At 50.7% G+C, this 18,539-nt stretch overlaps 6 protein-coding genes across 9 annotated transcripts; 1 reads left to right on the top strand and 5 right to left on the bottom strand.

Moving 5' to 3' along the window:
* Positions 1–119: 119 nt before the first annotated feature.
* Positions 120–2,554, bottom strand: LOC125990501 (putative E3 ubiquitin-protein ligase UBR7). The gene is made up of 11 exons (XM_049757774.1): positions 2,397–2,554; positions 1,898–2,023; positions 1,632–1,765; positions 1,513–1,573; positions 1,336–1,431; positions 1,213–1,266; positions 1,046–1,151; positions 745–971; positions 516–681; positions 379–440; positions 120–304 (listed from the first exon to the last, which is right to left on the bottom strand). The coding sequence occupies exons 2-11, from the start codon at positions 2,012–2,014 to the stop codon at positions 215–217; spliced, it is 1,113 nt and encodes a 370-aa protein (XP_049613731.1). The 5' UTR covers positions 2,015–2,023; positions 2,397–2,554; the 3' UTR covers positions 120–214.
* A 605-nt stretch (positions 2,555–3,159) lies between these two features.
* On the top strand, positions 3,160–6,611 carry LOC125990514 (claudin-20). 2 transcript variants are annotated; one of them, XM_049757795.2, is made up of 4 exons: positions 3,160–3,442; positions 3,588–4,923; positions 4,991–5,042; positions 5,336–6,611. In XM_049757795.2, the coding sequence occupies exon 4, from the start codon at positions 5,347–5,349 to the stop codon at positions 6,064–6,066; it is 720 nt and encodes a 239-aa protein (XP_049613752.1). In that variant the 5' UTR covers positions 3,160–3,442; positions 3,588–4,923; positions 4,991–5,042; positions 5,336–5,346; the 3' UTR covers positions 6,067–6,611. The 2 variants fall into 2 exon arrangements, with proteins under 2 accessions (XP_049613752.1, XP_049613751.1); XM_049757794.2 differs by having other exon boundaries at positions 3,588–5,042.
* A 50-nt stretch (positions 6,612–6,661) lies between these two features.
* Positions 6,662–8,638, bottom strand: LOC125990507 (galectin-8). Its single transcript, XM_049757781.2, has 8 exons — positions 8,500–8,638; positions 8,170–8,258; positions 7,852–8,059; positions 7,668–7,787; positions 7,481–7,591; positions 7,311–7,399; positions 7,084–7,249; positions 6,662–7,004 (listed from the first exon to the last, which is right to left on the bottom strand). The coding sequence occupies exons 1-8, from the start codon at positions 8,536–8,538 to the stop codon at positions 6,855–6,857; spliced, it is 972 nt and encodes a 323-aa protein (XP_049613738.1). The 5' UTR covers positions 8,539–8,638; the 3' UTR covers positions 6,662–6,854.
* A 198-nt stretch (positions 8,639–8,836) lies between these two features.
* Positions 8,837–11,491, bottom strand: rrm2 (ribonucleotide reductase regulatory subunit M2). Of its 2 annotated transcripts, XM_049757763.2 has the most exons (10): positions 11,274–11,491; positions 11,131–11,199; positions 10,698–10,844; positions 10,509–10,625; positions 10,295–10,428; positions 10,135–10,229; positions 9,930–10,063; positions 9,761–9,865; positions 9,578–9,691; positions 8,837–9,329 (listed from the first exon to the last, which is right to left on the bottom strand). In XM_049757763.2, exons 1-10 carry the CDS (start codon positions 11,361–11,363, stop codon positions 9,177–9,179), a joined length of 1,158 nt encoding a protein of 385 aa, XP_049613720.1. In that variant the 5' UTR covers positions 11,364–11,491; the 3' UTR covers positions 8,837–9,176. The 2 variants fall into 2 exon arrangements, with proteins under 2 accessions (XP_049613720.1, XP_049613721.1); XM_049757764.2 differs by lacking the exons at positions 11,131–11,199; positions 11,274–11,491 and adding an exon at positions 10,926–11,123.
* A 551-nt stretch (positions 11,492–12,042) lies between these two features.
* Positions 12,043–14,523, bottom strand: LOC125990504 (Krueppel-like factor 11). 2 transcript variants are annotated; one of them, XM_068649283.1, is made up of 4 exons: positions 14,412–14,523; positions 13,700–13,861; positions 13,142–13,631; positions 12,043–13,046 (listed from the first exon to the last, which is right to left on the bottom strand). In XM_068649283.1, the coding sequence occupies exons 1-4, from the start codon at positions 14,427–14,429 to the stop codon at positions 12,655–12,657; spliced, it is 1,062 nt and encodes a 353-aa protein (XP_068505384.1). In that variant the 5' UTR covers positions 14,430–14,523; the 3' UTR covers positions 12,043–12,654. The 2 variants fall into 2 exon arrangements, with proteins under 2 accessions (XP_068505384.1, XP_049613734.1); XM_049757777.2 differs by having other exon boundaries at positions 12,043–12,946.
* A 518-nt stretch (positions 14,524–15,041) lies between these two features.
* On the bottom strand, positions 15,042–18,348 carry taf1b (TATA box binding protein (Tbp)-associated factor, RNA polymerase I, B). The gene is made up of 14 exons (XM_049757761.1): positions 18,211–18,348; positions 17,878–17,976; positions 17,716–17,794; positions 17,495–17,592; positions 17,337–17,429; positions 17,167–17,272; positions 16,937–17,099; positions 16,774–16,873; positions 16,555–16,702; positions 16,273–16,447; positions 16,065–16,211; positions 15,925–15,992; positions 15,623–15,851; positions 15,042–15,524 (listed from the first exon to the last, which is right to left on the bottom strand). Exons 1-14 carry the CDS (start codon positions 18,226–18,228, stop codon positions 15,338–15,340), a joined length of 1,710 nt encoding a protein of 569 aa, XP_049613718.1. The 5' UTR covers positions 18,229–18,348; the 3' UTR covers positions 15,042–15,337.
* Between the last annotated feature and the right edge of the window lie 191 nt (positions 18,349–18,539).

Here is an 18,539-nt window from a genome sequence, read left to right as displayed (position 1 = left end):
AAATTCATTCAATTTCAGTATATAACTTAATTCCTTTAGTATGTTTCTTAGCTGTCAATACAGACGTCACTTCCCGTTTGCTGGCACCTTTTGAAGGCAAAAACGCAGCAAAATCCAAAAAGCGTGGACGGCTTTTATTTGGCAGTGAAAAGGAAGAAGAGAAAATGTGTTGATGTCGTTAAAAAGAGCAAGTGCGGGCAAAAGGTCAAAGGGGTCATGCGCAGTGGAAGCGGCCGTCCGCTTGTCTTCTTTTGCGACTTTGCTGCCGCTCAAAGAACTGACGGATGTCCTCGGAGGTGACCACCTAGGACATGGAAAATCCGCGTCAAGGATTACTTTTATCCAAACGCAATTCTCAAGTAAAACGAAGGTGCTCACCTTTCCTTCGGAGGCAAATCTTTGCAGGAAGTCCTTCAGCTCGCTTTTCATGTCGTTGTAACCTGCCAGGAAGCACGACACGACGGCGTCAGCGCACCGGTTGGCCGGCAGCGGCGGCGGCACTTTGCGGGCTTTACCGTGGATGATCTCCAGCTGCTGCACGCGGTTGAGGTTGTCCAGCGCCGACATGAGCGGGTCGTGAGCCGGCGCTCTGCCTTCCTCGCGCTTGCCTTTATTCTCGTAGGCCAGGACCGTGTCCGACTCGTCCGTCAGGAAGGAGAGCCCCCCCTCCGTCAGCCTCACCTGAACACACGGCCGGACGTGTGAGCGCGTACCCTCGGCAACAGGAAGCGGCCCTGCTCGCACCTGACAGGTGTGGCACCGGCACAGCTTGGATCGCCACCCCGAAGGCCAAAAGACAGCTCCGGAGCGGGCCCGCTTGACGCCGGCGGCCTCCAGCTCCTTCAGTTTGCAAGTTGGCTCCACCCCGTCCTCCGGACGTGATCGCTTACTGCTGGGCTCGCCGGCCTCGTCCGCAACGGCGTCAGTGCCCTTCTCCTTCGCCACCTCCGACTCAAGCGCCTGACCTGGAACTGGATCAGAGGCGGGTTAGCTGGGCGCAATCTTGGAAGCCTCAAAGAAAGCGAGCGATGGCGGCAAATTTCACCTGCCAGCTGAGTGGCGTAGCTCCACAAGAACTCGTTTGCGTTCATACACGACTCGCAGATCATCTCCTGCAGCTCCACGCAATCTGGAACTTCGCAGCCCAGGTGCTGAACACGCACAACAGTTAGTACACGTGTGTAGCGGGCTGTCAGGTCCACAAGATCTTACCCGGCCGTGCAGCCAGTCCTCACACAACACACACTGGATCATTTCGTCCTCAACCTGACAAGAGAACCGACCAGAAAGTAAGCAACGTTTTTTTTTATGTGTGCAGGCTGTCATGAGTGTCACCTGGTCTTCTGGGTCCGGATACGGCCGGCGGCAAGTGCAGTACTCTCCGAAGAAGTTGTGACTGTATTTATTCAAGCTGTTGACGTCGTCCTTGTCCTAGCTCACGTAACAAACACACGATCAGCATATTTGAGGACGAGCGTGAGAGGGGAGGACAAAAAGCGTTTCGTGACTCACGTGAAAGAGTTTACATGGCGCGTCCACAAACTTGCCATTTCCGCAGTCACAGCGGAAATTCCTGAACAGAACATGATCCTTAGTCATCCGCCAAGCGAGTGGCTTTAAGGTTTGGTCACCTTTTGGTGTAGAGCTCAAACAGGTTGTGACCTTCGTGACACTTGTAGGAACACGCCAAACACACGCCAGCTGCTTGTCCTCCTTTCGGGGTGCATGTGCTGCAAGCGTACAGGGCCTGACGCTTCACATAGCCCTGCACACACACATACACACACGCCAAGCTTTTCAAGTAACGAGAACAGGGAAGGGATCAATTGCATCGATATTTCAGGACAAGACTGCATCCTTGTTGGATTGCGCCAACGTGACGTTTGCTACACATTACCTGAGGATACGAGCAGTGGTCTGAGTCACTTCCAGCCAACACGGCGGATGCTTCTTCTTCCAGCTCTTCATCTTCCTGCAGGACGTCCACCAGAGAAACGGTCTGCTCCTCTGACATTTCGGCCACCTTGTTTTCGAGTGGAGAATTTGAGAAGAAAAGATGTGACAAATCTAGAAGATGCTCCAGCGAGGTCGCAGCTTCTATCCACACCACTCCTGAGCAAGTGTCATCTCAACTCGTTACTACTCTGTCCAACATTTTGTTGTTCCGTCATCTTGATCACATGCATGTTTACGCTCTGCAAATTGCAATACCAGAATGATCGTAATGACTAAACCTTTAAATATTATATGGATCGAAATAAAGCACCCTAGTCGTAGTTGCGATGTCAAGCAACATGCACTCGATAGTGTACGCGCCGCTAGTTAGTTAGCTTCCCAGTGAACGATCAAGCTGCATGAACCAAAACGGCCATAAAGCAATATAAAAATGATCTTACAGATGGAAGTCTGGCGTTAGAAGTAACAGTGAATCAGTGAGACAAAACAATCGCTCATTTGTCCTGCGAGATTCGCACACGGAGGAAATGTGCTGTCGAATAGTGTTGGCTCGTGAGTGAACGATTCGTTCAAAGGAACGGATTTCTTTTCAGTGAACGAGAGTGAATGAATCACTTCCTAAAGTTCTTTTTTCAGTTCATATGACTTCAACCAGTAGGTGTCGGTAATGTGCATTGAAGCTGGTGTCGGTACACCATATGAAGTAAATTACGGGATTTTTTTTACCTCATCTAATATGTATCGAGCATACGAGCTGGTGTTTTAGAACAGTTTGAACGAATCTTTTGAGTGAATTGATTCTACAGATTCAGTTCACTTAAATGAACTGGAATGCACATCACTACTGTCCAAAGCTGCCATAGACATCACGTAGCTAGATTAAGGTTTCACGGTTTACGCCATGTTGGATGTCTTAATGTTGCTTCGTAAACCCGTAGAGGCAAAAATGTTTACATACATGTGCTGCAAGCCTGTATGGTGATACTACGAATGTGGTGCTGAATACAAAATTGAAATTCTAAATGAGTATCAAACATGCTGTCTGAGAGTCGCTCGGGCATGGTTTGTGTATATTTGACGTCTATGATATGCCGAGTTCCGGTGACAACATCCGGTTTACTTCCGCAATTTAATTTGGCAAAATATAAATGTTTGTTTACAGATGATAATAGTGCGGGTAATTAATGAATATTGAATCCAGAACGAGGTATAAATATGAAACGGGGAGTGAAATTTTATGTTGTGAACTTTACGAATACTGTACGTAATACTATGCGTGATGACGTAGCCAAGATGGCAGCTACCGCAATTACAGCAGAGTTGAAAATTAGAGATGGTCGAGCTCATAAAGTGGAACAAATAAACGTCCCAGTCGAGAACACGCTCCCGTCTTTAATCACAGGGCTTCATAAAATGAGCGAGAACGTCTCACGGATTCTCAGCGAGCTCGTAGACAAGGAAAAACTCGCTGCAGGCTGCGCAGCTGGTAAGCACCCAGAACGCAAAGTGCTCACAAAATGACAATAAGGCCCCAAAATGATTGTGCATTTGGGGAAAGTTTGGCCGGATTCAACGATTAACCTGCAGATAATAATATTTATGCACGTTGCTCAATTGTCGCTCTGTTGCAGATGACGAAGAAGCCTGCGAAGACGACGACAGCGACGATGAAGCCGAAAAAGAACCTAAGTCGGAGCCTCAACCGCCTGCGAAAAGATCCAAAACGTGATGAGTCCAACACAGAAGAGCAATGATCATGTAATTTCCAACACAATTTTTTTTACACTAAAAGGGTCAATAAAAACTTGAAACAATACATTTCCTTTATTGTACATGTCGGGATGAATACATTTGTTAGCTTTTTTCTTATTATTTTCCAATATAACTAGACCGCGTCTTAACTAAACTAAAAGTGCAAAACCCTGTTCTCCCTTTACGTGGCGCTTGACTAGTTTGGCGAGAGGATGCTGAGGAGGACAAAATTGACATGACCGACACGGATGCGGGATGGAGGGGGGCGGGGCCTGTTATCATGTGTGCCAGATGGTTAAACAATTACAGCCTTGATGATGAGGTGAAAGGGCAAGTGGGGCCTAATGGAGGTTGTTAAGACATAATGATGAAATGGAATGACCTTGTTTTTCTGCTCAAATGTCATATGAGCGACTCCATTTTTTGTGTAAAATGCTCATTGGCAGTATATCCCCACGTCTTTGAGAGTTTCTATGGGTTTAAAAATATATGTACATAAAAGCCCTTTTTGAATGAATGATGATGTCACCTCTACAGCAGAGAATTCAAGCCAGCATCTTGCTGGACTTTAACGTTAGAAGTCTTCCCAATCGAGTTAAAACGGGAACACGAAAAGCTGAAGGCTTCCTAATGGAACTCTTGATTTGGACACTAACGACCCGTGACATGAGAACATCGGTGGGACTCTGAAGCCTTCGGACCTCGGCGCCGTTTCGCGCTCCGACGCCGACCAGCGTCGGAACGGCTCCGCCTCCAGAGGGGCGGCGTCTTGCCCGCGTGACATCACTGCGGCGAGCCCGTCGCCTCATCAAACCTAAAGGCGGTCTGTCGTTTGGCACTGCCGATGCGCTCGGGCAGTTTTGGGCAAGTGATGGGGGGCGCCGGCTTATTTTGATGTTAACACCGTAATAACACGGAAATAACGCGCTAGGGGCGGGACGCTTTTGGCTACCGCGGGGTCCCGCCAGCGATAATGGGAGGTGGGGGAGACGACTGGGATCTTATCAGCGTTTTGCAGAGGGTCGCCTGACTTTGATTGGACAAAAGACGCCACCTTTATCAGCCAAAGCCACGCGCCACAGCAGATCTGCCAACAAAAACCCTTTCAATGGTCCTTGGCAAAGGGCAAAAACCTGGACCAGGACCGGAGCAGGACATAGAGCCAGCGTCCCGTGAACGGGATCCGGAAGTTGTCCGGTCATCGGTGACCTTCAGGTGAGACAGTTAGTGCTTCCACGAAGCCGCTCTTGCTGTCCAGGATGTAAGCGTGTGTGGTTGCCAGGGCGACGGAAGACGGGGAATCGGCACTGGGAGAGCGTCGCAGTGGCGTCCAGGTGAGACGGAGGCAGATTTCACATTTGAGAGGGGGGGGGGGGGGCCTCCCAAGGGACAATGCGCATCTAAATGCTCATGATGGGGTCACGGGGATGGAGCAAAAACGGGGCCAAAAAAAAAGCCTCACTGTAAATGGCATTTTGTTCTCTTGTGCTCGTTCTTACAAAATTCCAAAATGACAAAACTCTTGTCCAACACTCTAGATTTTCTTACACTTTGATTTGTTCTTAGACCTTCTGATCTTTTCGACGCTCTTGCCTTGTCTTACTTGAGTCGCCGCGCTTCCTTTCAGGACTGGTAGCGATGCTTTCGGCCGCCGCGCAGATCCTGGCGTTCGTCCTGGCGCTGCTGGGCACGCTGGGCGCCACGGTGGCCACGCTGCTTCCCAACTGGCAGGTGAGCATCAGGGTGTGGTCCAGCATGGTGGCCCCCATGTGGCACACACGGGGGCTGTGGATGGACTGCGTCTGGTACGGGGCGGGCGTCTTCAGCTGCACCACCAACAAGTCCCCGCCGCTGGCGCTGCCCCCCTACCTGCAGACCACCCGGGCCGCCATGGTCCTGTCGTGCGTGCTGGCCGCTTTCGGTCTGTGCTTGGCCTCTCTTGGGCTTCGCTGCACCCGTTGGGGAGGCGGCCAACAAGCCAAGGGGCGCACGGCCGTGACGGCGGGGGGCTGCTTCGTCCTGGCCGCCGCCTTGTGCCTGGGCCCCGCGTCCTGGTTCACTTCCGAGGTTGTGGCCGCCTTCATGAGCGCCCAGCAAGCCGACGGTAGCAAATACCAGCCTGGTGGGGCACTCTGCGTCACCTTTGTCTCCGCCGGCTTCCTCTTGGCGGCAGGCGTCATCTTTTGCTTGTCCTGTCCGGGGTCAGCCTCGCAGGACTACCCGACCCCCACGGACATCGCGCCGTCTCGGGCGGAGAGGTGGCGTCCGCAAAGGGTCGGCAGGGAAAAATCTCCGGTCGGTGTCGGCGCCTCCGAGCGGGATGTGAAGGACAGTTACAGCCGGCAGGAATACGTCTGACCTTCTCGCCTTTATGTGACTGAGAAGAGTAGAAGGTATTCTTTCAAGAGTTAGTAACCAAAGCCATCCTGATCCGGCTCCGCTCCATCTTTTCCAGGTGGCCCAGCTGGTGCCCACCAGCGAGGCAGCGCAGCGTGGAGGACCATAATCATGCTCTTAGCTTTCCATTATCTCCACGACGCGCCTCGGTGCACACACGCACGCACGCACACGCATGCACATGCGCAGCTGTATGAAGTCATTGAATGTAATTGCGAATGTCTTCTGACCTGCTCTGGGCCTCAATCACTTTGTCTTAAAAGGATCTTTCGACGTGGTTTACCTCTGAAAAGGTCAAATCCTAAAGATGCAACGTCTTTTAAGAACCTGTGAACCCTTTACCAACACAAGCGTTATGCAAATTTCATATTTCCTTAATTGCTTTTGTAATCAATTCATTTCATATTCATTTTATAACGACAGCACAGCTTTAAACAGCACAACTGGGCCTGTAGTTTCACTTAATTGTTGAATGAAATAAAATAAAATAAATTCCTAGCTCAGCATTATTTGTCGGTCTTCTCAATGGATTGCATGGTGGCCACACGAGACAACGTCATCAAAGCATCGTTTTAATGTTGGACTCATTTTACATCATTTAAAGTATTGTGCAGAGGGTAGCCATGGCGAGTGATTATTTGTTGTTAAAAAAATGTTTTTGGCTTTGGTTAAAGTGCAAATAGCAAGTGCAGTTAGCCAGCGGACATCCAGACAGGAAGTGGTGCTTTGCCCACCTCGACGTGATGACATCACATCAGCCGGGCGTCCATCAGCGACAGGTCGCCCGTCACTTGCAGTCGCGTTATGCTGGTCAGGCACTGAACTCGGTATTTGTAGTCCAGCTGGTGGACGCCGTTGACGGCCACGCGGAACGAGTCCACGTCGCACCGGATGATGATCTGAAAAAACGAAGACGGTGGGTGTCAACAACACGGTGACCGAGCGGTCGTTGATACAGTCGTGTAGTGATTTTGTGACCTCAAAGTAGAGTCCCGGTCCAAAGGGGAAAACATCCGCTTGGTGCTCCTCTTTGCCCCAGCAACCGGACAGGAAGGAGTTGAGCACGATCATCTTCTTTTTGAAGCGAGGGTTGAGGTGCAGCGCCCTGTCGTCTCCATCGCCCACGAACAGGTTGACGGCAAACCTGGAAAGCAAAGGTATTGTCGTGGTCACGACCTTCATGGAGGGGGAGTCCGGCCGAGTACCTCTCTGCCCCTTGATTGGCGTGTCCTCGGATGACGATGCTGCTGCCCACACGGAGACCGCCAGCCAGCTCGCCTTGGAACCCGCCGTGCTGCACGCAATCACATTTCTGAATCAAAATAATTCATAGTTGATATTAACATTATAGATTATTGTTGAACAAATAACAAACCGGATCAGCTGACATGACGAGCATGTGCGCACTTGTGATGTCATCGGACACTTCTGAGCGCTTGGCGTCCCCGTCGGTCGGCGAGGTGCCAGCGGACGATGAAGCCGTCTTCTGCAAAACGAAACACGGCCAGCATCAAGGAGGCATCACGTGACTTCCTCTCAGGGTCAAAGAGCCGGGCGCTCACAGATTGCGATAGAACGGCAGCCACGTCAACGTGGACCTTTCCCGAGACGGCCAAGGTGTTGACCCGCTCCGGCGACAGTCGATGTTTGTAGTCCAACAGGTGAGCACCGTTGACGGCCACCTGAAAGTCACAGCGCTCCACTTTACAGCCAACTGATGGGACGACAAGCGGCTCGCTCGGTCACCTTGAAGCAGTCGTCGAGGGCCAGCAACAGCAGCTCAAAGCGGGCGTCCCTGGCAAAGGGCATGCGCTGAAGGATCTCCTCGCTGCCCCAGTGACCCCGCTCCAGCGTGTTACACACCACCTGACCTTTGTTGACACGCGGGTTCAAATGGAAGAGGACGTCGGCGCGCGGCTGTATGCTGCTGCCGCACGTCAGGTCCACCTGGAACCTGCCAAGATGTTATGACCACACCGTTGAGTAAGGTAAACAAAATTGGGGAGATCTTTTGCAGCCCTATGTGAGGCAGTTCGGGAAGCGGGTCAGGAAGAGGGCACCAACCTGTCTGCGTCAGAAGGCAGCGATCCCTGGATGAGGATCATCTCGCCTCGAAGTAGTCCACCTCGAATGGTCCATGAGAACGGGATCGCCTGTCGGGTGGGTGGATGGATGATGACGTCAGCGCAGCAAAAACTATCGCTTTAAAAATTCGAAAGGAAATCTAAACTGCAAAGTTTTTTTGTGTGCGTGGCTGTAAAACGGTTTAAACATTTGGGTGTGTCGCAACGTCAAAGTCAGAAAAGTGACAAAAACAAATTAATTAGCAAGATTGTGGACGCAGTTTAAGTTAAAAAAAAAAAAAGTCAAAGCACGAAATAAGCCAAAACTCACCGGCTTGACAAACGTTTGTCTGCTTTCACTAAGCGACATTTTCCTTACATGTCGCAACGGACGAACTTTGTACTTCCGGCTACGTCACTCTCTCGCGTGATTCGAACTCGAGACTCATCTGTCACGTGACTTGTGTTTACAGCGACCCAAATGTCATTGAAAACTTTTGTTTTGGGTAGTATAGGTCAACGAGACATTAGTATACTGTACTTAACTAAAGTGGGCAAAATATTTTTATGGTCGTTCGTTTTCTCGTGTTTACAACTTCAAAGCCGTTTCTTGTGAAATGCTTATTTATCATGAATAAAAAAAAAAGATAAAAATTGATCGAGCCTCCTCAAAAACAAAATCTGTTTTTAATAGTTATTCTTATTCAAATATAAAAACATGAGAATGTAAAACTACCCAGTTTTAGTGTAATTACACCAACCAACCTCAAAATCTTGTAGGCTTGGTCAGCCTTTCATAAATCCCCATAGTATTGTCACAAAAAAAAGGTTTAATGTTAACACACCCTTACAAATAGAGCTTTTAATACACATTTACAAATCATTAAAATAAACAAAATAATTCATAAAAACAAATTTGCATCAAATGTACAGACAAGTCCTGTGCGCTCTGAACAGCTGCTGATGGAATCAACTGTGTGAGGTTTCCATGGTAACCACAGGCAAGTGTTAAAAGTCAGCCTCCAGCGTGAAGGTGTTGTCAGTGTTGTCCCCCATGACACCCATCCTCTGGTACTCGCCGACGCGCTTCTCAAAGAAGTTGGTCTTGCCTTCCAAGGAGATGTTCTCCATGAAGTCAAACGGGTTCTCCACGCTGAACAGCTGCACAAAGCCACAAACAGACATGAGACTAACAGACAGAGCAATGGAAGAGTTTGACCGGGTCCGGCGACCGTTCAGTCGAGCGTCTATATCGCATCGCCGACCGTTCGCCGCCGGGCCACGTGCCCCGCGACGTAACATTGGCGGCAACGCTCAGCCCCCATTATCGGCTGAGGTCCGTACCCCTGCGCTTCTCATCATGACGGCCACCCTCGATCCCCAAGTGACCCCCTTGCCCGACGGCTTACCTTGGAGAAGCCGAGCTCCATCATAAGGCGGTCGGCCACAAACTCGATGTAGCGCTTCATTAGCTCGCAGTTCATCCCGATCAGCTTGACGGGTAAAGCCTGCGTCAGGAATTCCTGAAACGCCAAGAGGAACGTCAGATGGCCCGAGATGGACCGACGGACGTCCGGGCGGTCGGCGCTCACCTGCTCGATCTCCACTGCGTTTTTAATGATGGACGTCACCGTTTCCTCGGACGGCTTGTTGACGAGGTGCTTGAACATCAGACAGGCAAAGTCGCAGTGGAGACCCTGAAAGAGCATGAGCTTGTTAAAAGCACACTCCAGGCAAAAAGATGGATAACAACGGACTGACCTCGTCTCTGCTGATGAGCTCGTTGGAGAAGGTGAGTCCGGGCATCAGGCCGCGCTTCTTTAGCCAGAAAATGGCGGCGAAGGAGCCGGAGAAGAAGATGCCTTCTACAGCAGCGAAAGCAACCACGCGCGATCCTAAAATCAGAATGGATGCAAACCAATCAATCAGTGGTCAGCAGACAAGGTGGCGGGCGCCCAGTCTTTACCGTAGTTGGCGTTCTTGTTGCCGATCCAGTTGAGTGCCCAGTCGGCCTTCTTCTTGATGCACGGCATGGTTTCGATAGCGTTGAACAAGTATTCCCTAAGGGGTTCAAACACCATGTTAGAGCAACTGCTACTGTGACGTCATCGTTACAATCAACGGACCTGTCTTTGGGGTCTTTAATGTAGGTGTCAATGAGGAGGCTGTACATCTCCGAGTGGATGTTCTCCATGGCAATTTGGAAGCCGTAGAAGCAGCGCGCCTCCGTCACCTGAACTTCCTGCATGAAACGCTCCACCTGGTGGACGCACAGCACCACGGCACGTCAGCGTCACGCTCATCTAGACCTGCTCTCGGAAAAATCGCCCAGCGTCTTACCAGGTTCTCGTTGACGATGCCGTCGCTTGCCGCAAAGAAGGCCAACACGTGAGAGATGAAAAACTTTTCGTCTTCCTTCAGAAGTTCCCAGTCCTGCATGTCCTTGGACAGATCCACCTAGGTGCACGCACATGTTAGCACACAGCATAAGACACATACCGACAGGTGAGAGCATGGTTGGGTGCGGACCTCCTCGGCGGTCCAAAAAGACGCCTCAGCCTTCTTGTACATGCGCCAGATGTCATGGTACTGGATGGGGAAAATGACAAATCGGCGGGGGTTGTCCTTCAGCAGAGGCTCCACTTGGTCACCACTGTTCTTCTTCACGCCTTTGAGCTGGAACACAAATGAGATTTAATACGGGTACTGCTAAATATGCCCGATCATCACTTTCATTTGATGAAGCATGTGAGCTACCATGTTAGCTTGAAGCAGCTCCAGCTCGCAAGCGACCTCAACCGGTTTTGGCGCCCAACAAAGTCAATAATGAAGCGTTAACCAACTTGAGCAAGTCAAAACACGATAAAACACACCCGGGTCTAATTTTCATAAATATGTCGGTGAATAATAATCTGAAACAGCTCGTGATTAGCTATGTTGGCTAGCCCATGACGTCACTTACCGGCGTCTCGACGAAGATTTTGCGCGCGGTTTTGGATGCCAAGATGCGCGCCGTGTTCAAGCTTGGCGGCTGCCAGACAAAAGAAGACTTTAACATTCACTACTCAAAAGCTTTAGTGAATTGGTCGCTTGCCGCTTGCTCACCGTATTTTCTTTGTCCAGCGACATCTTGTTGACGTCAGCGGTCAGCTTGTTCTCCTTGAGGGCGGAAAGGGGCGAGCGAGCAGACTGCATTTTCGCGCAGAGAACAAAGGACAACTTAAATGGAGCCCAACTCAGACAGAAGTCACGTAGACGCGAAGCGAGCGGGTGACTGACTGAATGTTGGCGGGTTGTTGGGCTTTTTGTTAAACCCTTGGCGCCCGGAACGCTGCGGACCAATGGGAGGGCAGCTTGTGTTATGTCTTTGGGCGTGATGCTACAGAGAGACCAATCAGAATGTACTTTCCTCATTCCGCGGGAAGTTACAAAATGTCTTACAAAACCTCCCCAGCTTTTTGTTGCATCACATTCAACTGCGATTGTAATTCTAAAAGACACACTTAAACCTTCAAACGGCAACTCAATAAAGAGCCTTCCACCTTTAGGTTTGACCTAAAGATCATCTTAAGATGATTAAGATCAGATCTTAAAACGTTGATATCGTGAAAGGACGAAACAAAAACAGCACTTTTTTTGTATACGAAGGAGAGAAATACATTATATATGACGAAATAATGCTTACGAATTAAAGATCTAATGCGTATTTTAGTTGGCACGAAATAAAGTACATGTAATGTTGATTTTGGCCACAGAGTGTCGCTGTCTTATTTGAATTTGGTCAGTAAGGCAAGTAGGCGTGGTTTATACCCAATACTCTTTTCTCAGGTGCTGCTGGGATTGTAGTCTTTTGGGAAATCAAAGAAAAATGGACTTTTGGTTGTAAACCATTCTAAAGTGACATTATTTCTTGCATTTCAATTTATTATAAAAACAACTTATTTTCTTACACAATTAATGACATGAGGTATTTTCTTCCTGACTACATAAACAAAATATTTATGAAGTAATAAGTAGTAGTAGGTAGTATCACAGTGAGAATATCTAATTGGCTGTGGAGTTACTTGACATTCACCTACAGTGGATTACGTATGTACGTCATTAAGAAGCAAGCACAACACTTATGTTTTGGTACACAGATGCAACAGATTATTTATACACACAGTAAACATCCTTTATACATACGTGAAAGAAAAGCGTACAAAAACAAGTTTTTAATGTTTAAAAAATGTAGTGCAACATCACATTGTTATTGTTGTTTGTGTCTATGGACAACCACCTGGTCGCCATCTTGTCTAATAAATTTGAAAAAAAAAAAATCCTGAGCGAGGAGAGTTTTGCGTTGCACGTCCGAACGTGACACGCACTTCTGACCTCTACCTGCAGTCATGCTAACGTAGTCTGAGGTCAAAGTTGAAAAGTTTTGATGAGGATTTGGAATAGAAAACAGGTGGAGGTACTTACAACTCAGGATTTGTGAGGCTCCTCAACCCACCCTGAGGTGACTGTGAGGCCGACAGGAAGGACCGCACCTGAGCTTTGAGCAAGGGTCCAGGAGGAGGCGGTGGTGGCGGCGGCGGCGGCAGAGGAGGGCCTCTTGGTGCTGGAGTGTCTGCGTGTATGTTTGGTCAGGTGATCGCTGCGCATGAAGCGACGTGCACACACGCCGCACACAAACTTCTTCTCGCCTGTGTGCGTGCGGCGGTGGCGGGAAAGTTCGTCGGAGCGGGCGAACTTTTTGTCGCAACCTTCCCAGCGGCAGCTGAACGGCTTCTCGCCTGCCGAAACAAACAATGGTGGTGAATACGGTCCGTCCATTTTCCAGACCGCTTGTCGTCATTAGCATCAAGTCTAAGAGGGGCTGGACTGGTCGCCACTCTATGTCAGGGCACAACGGAAATGTGAAAAACGGACAGGTCAATCTCAGTGCACACAAAGTGTAGATCAAGTATGGAGCAATGGCTGTGGCCTACCTGTGTGCGTGCGCAGGTGTGCTTTGAGGTGGGAGCTCTTGAAGTAGGTCTTGCGGCATCCCTGGAAGTCGCACACGTAGTTGCGGCGGCGTAATGAGTCCCCGCCAGCGCTGCCCGTTGGCGAGTTGTCGGGTGTGGGCGCCAGGGGGAGAAGCTTGGCGCTGCCTGGGGTTATCGGTGTCCGGGCGGGCGGGACCACCAGCACAACAGCGCCCTGTGGCACGGCCGAACTCAGGAGGGAGAAGCTGGCCAACGGGAAAAGCTGGCAGAGGAGCGGCGAGACGAGAGGAGGCGGCGAGACGGGAGGAGACGGTGAGGAAAGCTGGGGCGTCACCCGAGGAGTAGCAGGTGACGCACTGAGACTGTCGGCGGTGTGACGGACAACGCCAGTCGCCGTGGCGTCGCCGGTGGAGTCATCGGGAAGACGGCTTAGGACAGATGCGGCGATGTTGGCCTCACCTAAGCTGGGACTGCGAGGCGGAGTCATGCACTGCAAGTATGGATCACGTCACTAGCACGCAATTTTGCACATATCAACAAGTGTTGATATGCTCTCACCAGTGATGACAACGCCGCCATCTCATTGGCTGAGGGCGTGCCCAGCGAGTGCGAGGGGGCGGAGTCACACGAGTCGCAGTTTGGAGTCAGCGGGCGGGGCCCCGGCGAATTGTGACCCCAGAAACTCATGCTGACGAGCGCCTCAGCCGCCTCCAAGTCCACCTGCGGATCAAGCAGGAGGTCAAAGGTTACTTACAGAAAAAGATAGGATTTTATGATGTCACCACCTTCCTATGTGCTGATTGCCCAACACATAACCATAAGGGGGAAAGGGCAGGGCCACAGAGATGCAACTGAGTGACACATTGGCATTAGCTGAAGAGGCGTGGTCAGCTGACAGGAAAATGACCATGACAGAAGACCCCAAGCACCGCCTTTACAAGCACAATAAGCACCATATCAACAAACGCGCCACGTGCCAGCTAATTGGTGCAAACAAACTGTCAACATGTTAAAATGACAATAATAATGATCAAAGTAGGGAGCACCATCAGATGTCTGTGTAGCCCACCTACTAATTTGGATTTAATATTATGAGAACATTTTTGGGGAACAAAATCCTGGAGCCGTGCATGATGATGACGATGAGTCAAGTGAGGACAACTGGAGTGGAGGTGACCTGAAATGAACCCACCCCAGACAGCGGGGAGGAAGGAAGAGACGTGCGGAACGGAGCAGAGCGGCCTGGTTGGACCCGGACGTTGAGACTTACCTGGCGGGGGAGCAGCATGGCGGCCGAGAGACGCGGGGAGACAACGGACGAGGTGCTCGGGAGGATCCGCCGGCCGGGCGGGCTGGCGCGCGCTTGAGCTCACGCGCCCAAGACAAAAACAACAGGAAGCAGACGGGGGCGGGGGTGAAAGAAGGTAAGCGTCGGTCCACACGCGGCCAATCAGTAGCAAAGGTGTAGCAGGCCTCAACCAATAGGCAGCCGGGTGGGGCGTGGTCATAGCCGTGAAAGGCGCTTTGGTCGGGGGCGGGGTGGATGGCTGTCTGAGGGGCGGGGCCAAGGAGTCAGCAGTGTCACGGTAAACTCGATGAACCCAGTGAACTCGTGCACGCGCTGCGCGTTGTCGTCACGTGCCCGCGCATTTCTGGAGAAGGTGCTTGATGCACTTATCCTTACCGGGCTGGCAGCAGGCCGGCATGAGGTAGCTAGTGACACATCATCCGGATGCACACAAAGAACCTGCTCCATACCTCGCTTCACTACGCTCCGTGACAATAAAAAATCATCTTGCAATTTGGACCAAGAAAGGCCAGGGACACTCAAATGAAGTCAGGTGGAAAATGCAACAAAAACACATACAAGCGCCTATTGAGTGTGCACATTACACCAAGGTCAAAGTTCATTCACAGTTTTATCCAACAATCAAATGAGACCAAGTATAAACACACATGTGCACATGGATGCAAAAGCAGACTCAAAGTTTGACTCAAATAAAGATAAAATGTTGTCATGTTATGAATCATTCTAAAACTTGTTATTGTTTGGCTGAACATACAAAAATATATGTGTGCTTTGTTCTGTGGATTTCCACCTTTTGTCTTGAATGCACGATAAGTTAGTGCTTCATCTGGCCACAAGGCGGCGGTAGAGGAGTCCAATGGAAAACCAAACCCTTTGTCTTCTTTTCGTCACGACGTGCTCCTGTTTGTTTCTGTTGTTTTGCTGGAGAGGACACGCCTCTCAATTTTTATCACTTCCTGGTGCAAGTCGGCCTGGCTGACTTGCAACAGGAAGCAGAAGAGCTGCAGGAGCCACAGGAAAGACCGCGACACTGCGGCCTCCACCGCCTTCCAAGTGCAGCTACCGACACAATTCCTGTACAGAATGAAAAATGAACAGAAACAGATGAATTGCATTTCCATTCATTTCAATGAAGTACAGGAGTGCGTTGACGAAAGAAATGAAACGCTTACCGGGGGTGGCAAGACGCAAGCGGCAGGTGCCAGTACGCCTTGTTGACGGGGGTCAGGACTCCCTGTTTCAGGCTGACGACGGCGTCCAGCCTATCGTGGCGCAGACTCGGGCCGTCGGTGCCGTTCGCAGCCCCCCAGCAAAACGTGAAAGAGGACGGCGCGGCGGGGGGTGCGCGTTGATTACGCTGTGACAATCTCTCCAAACACAAAGCCAGCTGCTCTGCCATTCCTCAATGCGTACACACAAACACGTTTTGAGCTTTTTGACACCGCCGCCGCGTTTGCACTTTCCTTCGTCTTACTTTTTTTTTTCATGACGACATATTTGAGCTTCCTGCTTGGGTAAAGCGGCGTGGCCTTCCACTGCTTCCTGTTGGCAGTGCACAGGTAAACACGCTGAAGACAACAATACCGGTCTGAGGCCCGTCAAGCGGCGTCCCACCTGGCTGCGGCACGATCCCGCGCCTGCTGCGCTTGGAGCTTGGCGGCGTGCAGCTGACGGTACCATCTCCTCAGGCTAAAGACGCTTCCCGGCCTGTGAGACGTCCGTTCTTCGGTCATCAGCTTGCCGGCGCCGTTCGACAAATCCCTGAAGGTCAAAACGACGATCAAGTACTGTAACGCTCGGAGGAACCGGAAAGTGGCGTCACCATTCAGTGCGGTCGTCCAGGCCGAAGAGGAGCTTGATGGCAACGATGATGAGGGCGGCGGCTTGGACGTCGTACTGGGGCAGCGCGACGTGGCTTGATGGTTCCGACGTGACGCGCATCATGTCCGCCATCCCACTGCGTTCCATCAGCATGCAAACCCACGGATGGAGCTCGTCTGGTGGAGGAGGGTGTTACCAAGGTAAAAAAATAAAAAAGCATCAATCATTAGGTCTCGGTTGACTTTTCTCCCCAGCCCGAGTTAGTAGGTTAGCATTAGCATACCGGGGAGATTGGCGTCGACCAGATAGCGCAGGCTGAGCATGGCCGGGTGCAGCGGGTCCTGGTGCCGGATCGGAGGAAAAGGCGGAAGTCGCAGGAAGCTGACGAGCGTCTGGGCCTTCCGGTGCAGCTCCTGGTGGGTAGGGACGCTCTGCCAGGGGGCGCAGCGCTGTCAGGGCCCGAGATGGACATAGGGACGGAAAATCTGTGGAGGGGCCTTACTTGCACGGTGAAGATCAGGGCCTCGGGGCAGTCCAGTCTCATCTCCTCTGGCAGATCCTGGTAGGCGTGGATGTACGGGATGTGTCCGTCGTTGGCTAGCCTGCAGACAACAGATACACTAGGTGGCTCTTTGGTCTTCAACGCAGGGTAGGTTGCGGCTCACCTGAGAAGGTCGCCGAGCGTCAGCGCCTGGCGACTCCACACCAGCGCCAAGTGGATCAGCGCCAGCGTCTCAGTCATTCTCATGTTGCTACGGCGCGACTTGCGACGAGGCGTCGAGTGGGCGTTGATGCTCTGGGAGGCTATCGACCAATCGCTGTGGCTGTCTGCGGGTTCGAGGGTCACACGTTAAGCCAACCGCTCACGATCTGCAGCTGGCGTGCTGAGTCTGACCCGCTTGCGATGTGGCTGGGCTGCTCAGGCACGTCTCGCCGTCTGTCTCGCTGGCGGATAGGAAAGACGACTCCGCCCCGCTTTCCAATTCCTTATCCACAACTTGCTGAAGACAAAAAAACAACAACTTAATGTTAAAAGTGTACGACGTCTCCGACGGCAGGCCTTACCACTTGGAATTTGGCGCTCTCATCGGGGTTATGCGTGTACGCCTGCTTGCTCATCTGCAGGAAGCGTCGCCACAGCGGCCACAACACGTCGTCCTAAAGCACAGCACAGTCACGACACGCCCACACGGGCAATCACGCCACGGCATCTGTAGTGCCACCTTAAAGCTGGGCGGGACACCCAGCATGATCAGCGCGGCCGCTTGCTTCATCAGGATGAACTGGAAGCCTTCGCACGCCACCCACTGGCGTCTTCGCTCTGCGCGCACACACATTGATAACATTGCTGCTGCGGAACTCATAATTGATAACAATGACTTATATTTAGTAAGAGGTGCCAAAGAAGGGTAGAGACAAGAGGGCAGAGGACAAGCGCACCCACCTGTATTCTTTCCTCGGCCCATGGTGGAGACTTTGGTCAATCCCGGTGCAGTCAACACCGTGTCCACGACGTGTGCTCTCTGAATGCATAAAGGCAGCAATTTGAATTCTTCACTCACTCATCACAAGGCAGCATGGTGACAATCTACAGAAGGCAACCCACCTCGATGACATTGTGACACGACTTGCAGAAGAAGCGACCCTCTTCCGACAAGGCCCAAGCCACGGAGCCGCATTGCCCACACGCCTCCTGGTAGTCGCCCTGCATGTGTAGTAAACACAATTATAAGAATTGCTAAAGTAGACTTCCATATTGGTAGCATAAAAAATGTCAACCCTTCAGATGTCAAGATGGCGGATATTTTCGGACTGAATAAATTCCCTTTACCAGAAAAACACGGGCAATTCAGATATTTTGCCAATATAAATGATGTCTTGCTGTTATAAAGCGTCATAAAAACATTTAATTATAACAAAATAAAAGAGGGTACTAGACCGTGAATTCTTCGTCCATTTGTCCACAGGGAAGGTTTTAAAAAGATAAGTGTGACACTTTTGGAGAAGATCCTCACGTGCTGCCTCGATTGTTTTGGAAATGTTCTTCTTCGTTTTTTTCTTTTTCTTCAACGGAACATGTACTGCCACCTACAGGGAGCAACGAAAACTGCAGCTGCTTTTTCAAAGTAAATTGTCATTAAAACATAGGATTTAAATAAATTACGTAAACATGAAAATCAGTTCTGGGTTATTATTGACGCAACGTTATTTTATTGTAAGACAAGTGAATTATTGTTCGATTAAATACTTTTGTTATGAAGCCGAAAC

Source organism: Syngnathus scovelli, chromosome 20, assembly GCF_024217435.2.
Source record: "Syngnathus scovelli strain Florida chromosome 20, RoL_Ssco_1.2, whole genome shotgun sequence".
NCBI classification, from domain to species: Eukaryota; Metazoa; Chordata; class Actinopteri; order Syngnathiformes; family Syngnathidae; genus Syngnathus; species Syngnathus scovelli.
The sequence above is the reverse complement of the archived record's forward strand: the minus strand, read 5'-3'. Positions and strand labels throughout refer to the sequence as shown.

Coding starts and splice junctions, on each gene's coding strand:
- LOC125990501 (XM_049757774.1), bottom strand. CDS start 2,014: ATGTCAGAGGAGCAGACCGTTTCTCTGGTGGACGTCCTGCAGGAAGAT. Junction 1,766..1,897: donor ACCACTGCTCGTATCCTCAG/GTAATGTGTAGC, acceptor GTGTGTGTGCAG/GGCTATGTGAAGCGTCAGGC. Junction 1,574..1,631: donor TTTGAGCTCTACACCAAAAG/GTGACCAAACCT, acceptor TGTTCTGTTCAG/GAATTTCCGCTGTGACTGCG.
- LOC125990514 (XM_049757795.2), top strand. CDS start 5,347: ATGCTTTCGGCCGCCGCGCAGATCCTGGCGTTCGTCCTGGCGCTGCTG.
- LOC125990507 (XM_049757781.2), bottom strand. CDS start 8,538: ATGTCGCTTAGTGAAAGCAGACAAACGTTTGTCAAGCCG. Junction 8,259..8,499: donor GACAAACGTTTGTCAAGCCG/GTGAGTTTTGGC, acceptor CCCACCCGACAG/GCGATCCCGTTCTCATGGAC. Junction 7,400..7,480: donor TCGTCATGTCAGCTGATCCG/GTTTGTTATTTG, acceptor GATTGCGTGCAG/CACGGCGGGTTCCAAGGCGA.
- rrm2 (XM_049757763.2), bottom strand. CDS start 11,363: ATGCAGTCTGCTCGCTCGCCCCTTTCCGCCCTCAAGGAGAACAAGCTG. Junction 10,845..11,130: donor AAATCTTCGTCGAGACGCCG/GTAAGTGACGTC, acceptor TTTGTGTTCCAG/CTCAAAGGCGTGAAGAAGAA. Junction 9,692..9,760: donor ACGCAGTGGAGATCGAGCAG/GTGAGCGCCGAC, acceptor TTGGCGTTTCAG/GAATTCCTGACGCAGGCTTT.
- LOC125990504 (XM_068649283.1), bottom strand. Junction 13,632..13,699: donor TGGCGGCGTTGTCATCACTG/GTGAGAGCATAT, acceptor CCATACTTGCAG/TGCATGACTCCGCCTCGCAG. Junction 13,047..13,141: donor ACACCTGCGCACGCACACAG/GTAGGCCACAGC, acceptor GCCCTGACATAG/AGTGGCGACCAGTCCAGCCC.
- taf1b (XM_049757761.1), bottom strand. Junction 16,703..16,773: donor CCCTGATCTTCACCGTGCAA/GTAAGGCCCCTC, acceptor GCCCCCTGGCAG/AGCGTCCCTACCCACCAGGA. Junction 15,525..15,622: donor CTTGCGTCTTGCCACCCCCG/GTAAGCGTTTCA, acceptor CATTCTGTACAG/GAATTGTGTCGGTAGCTGCA.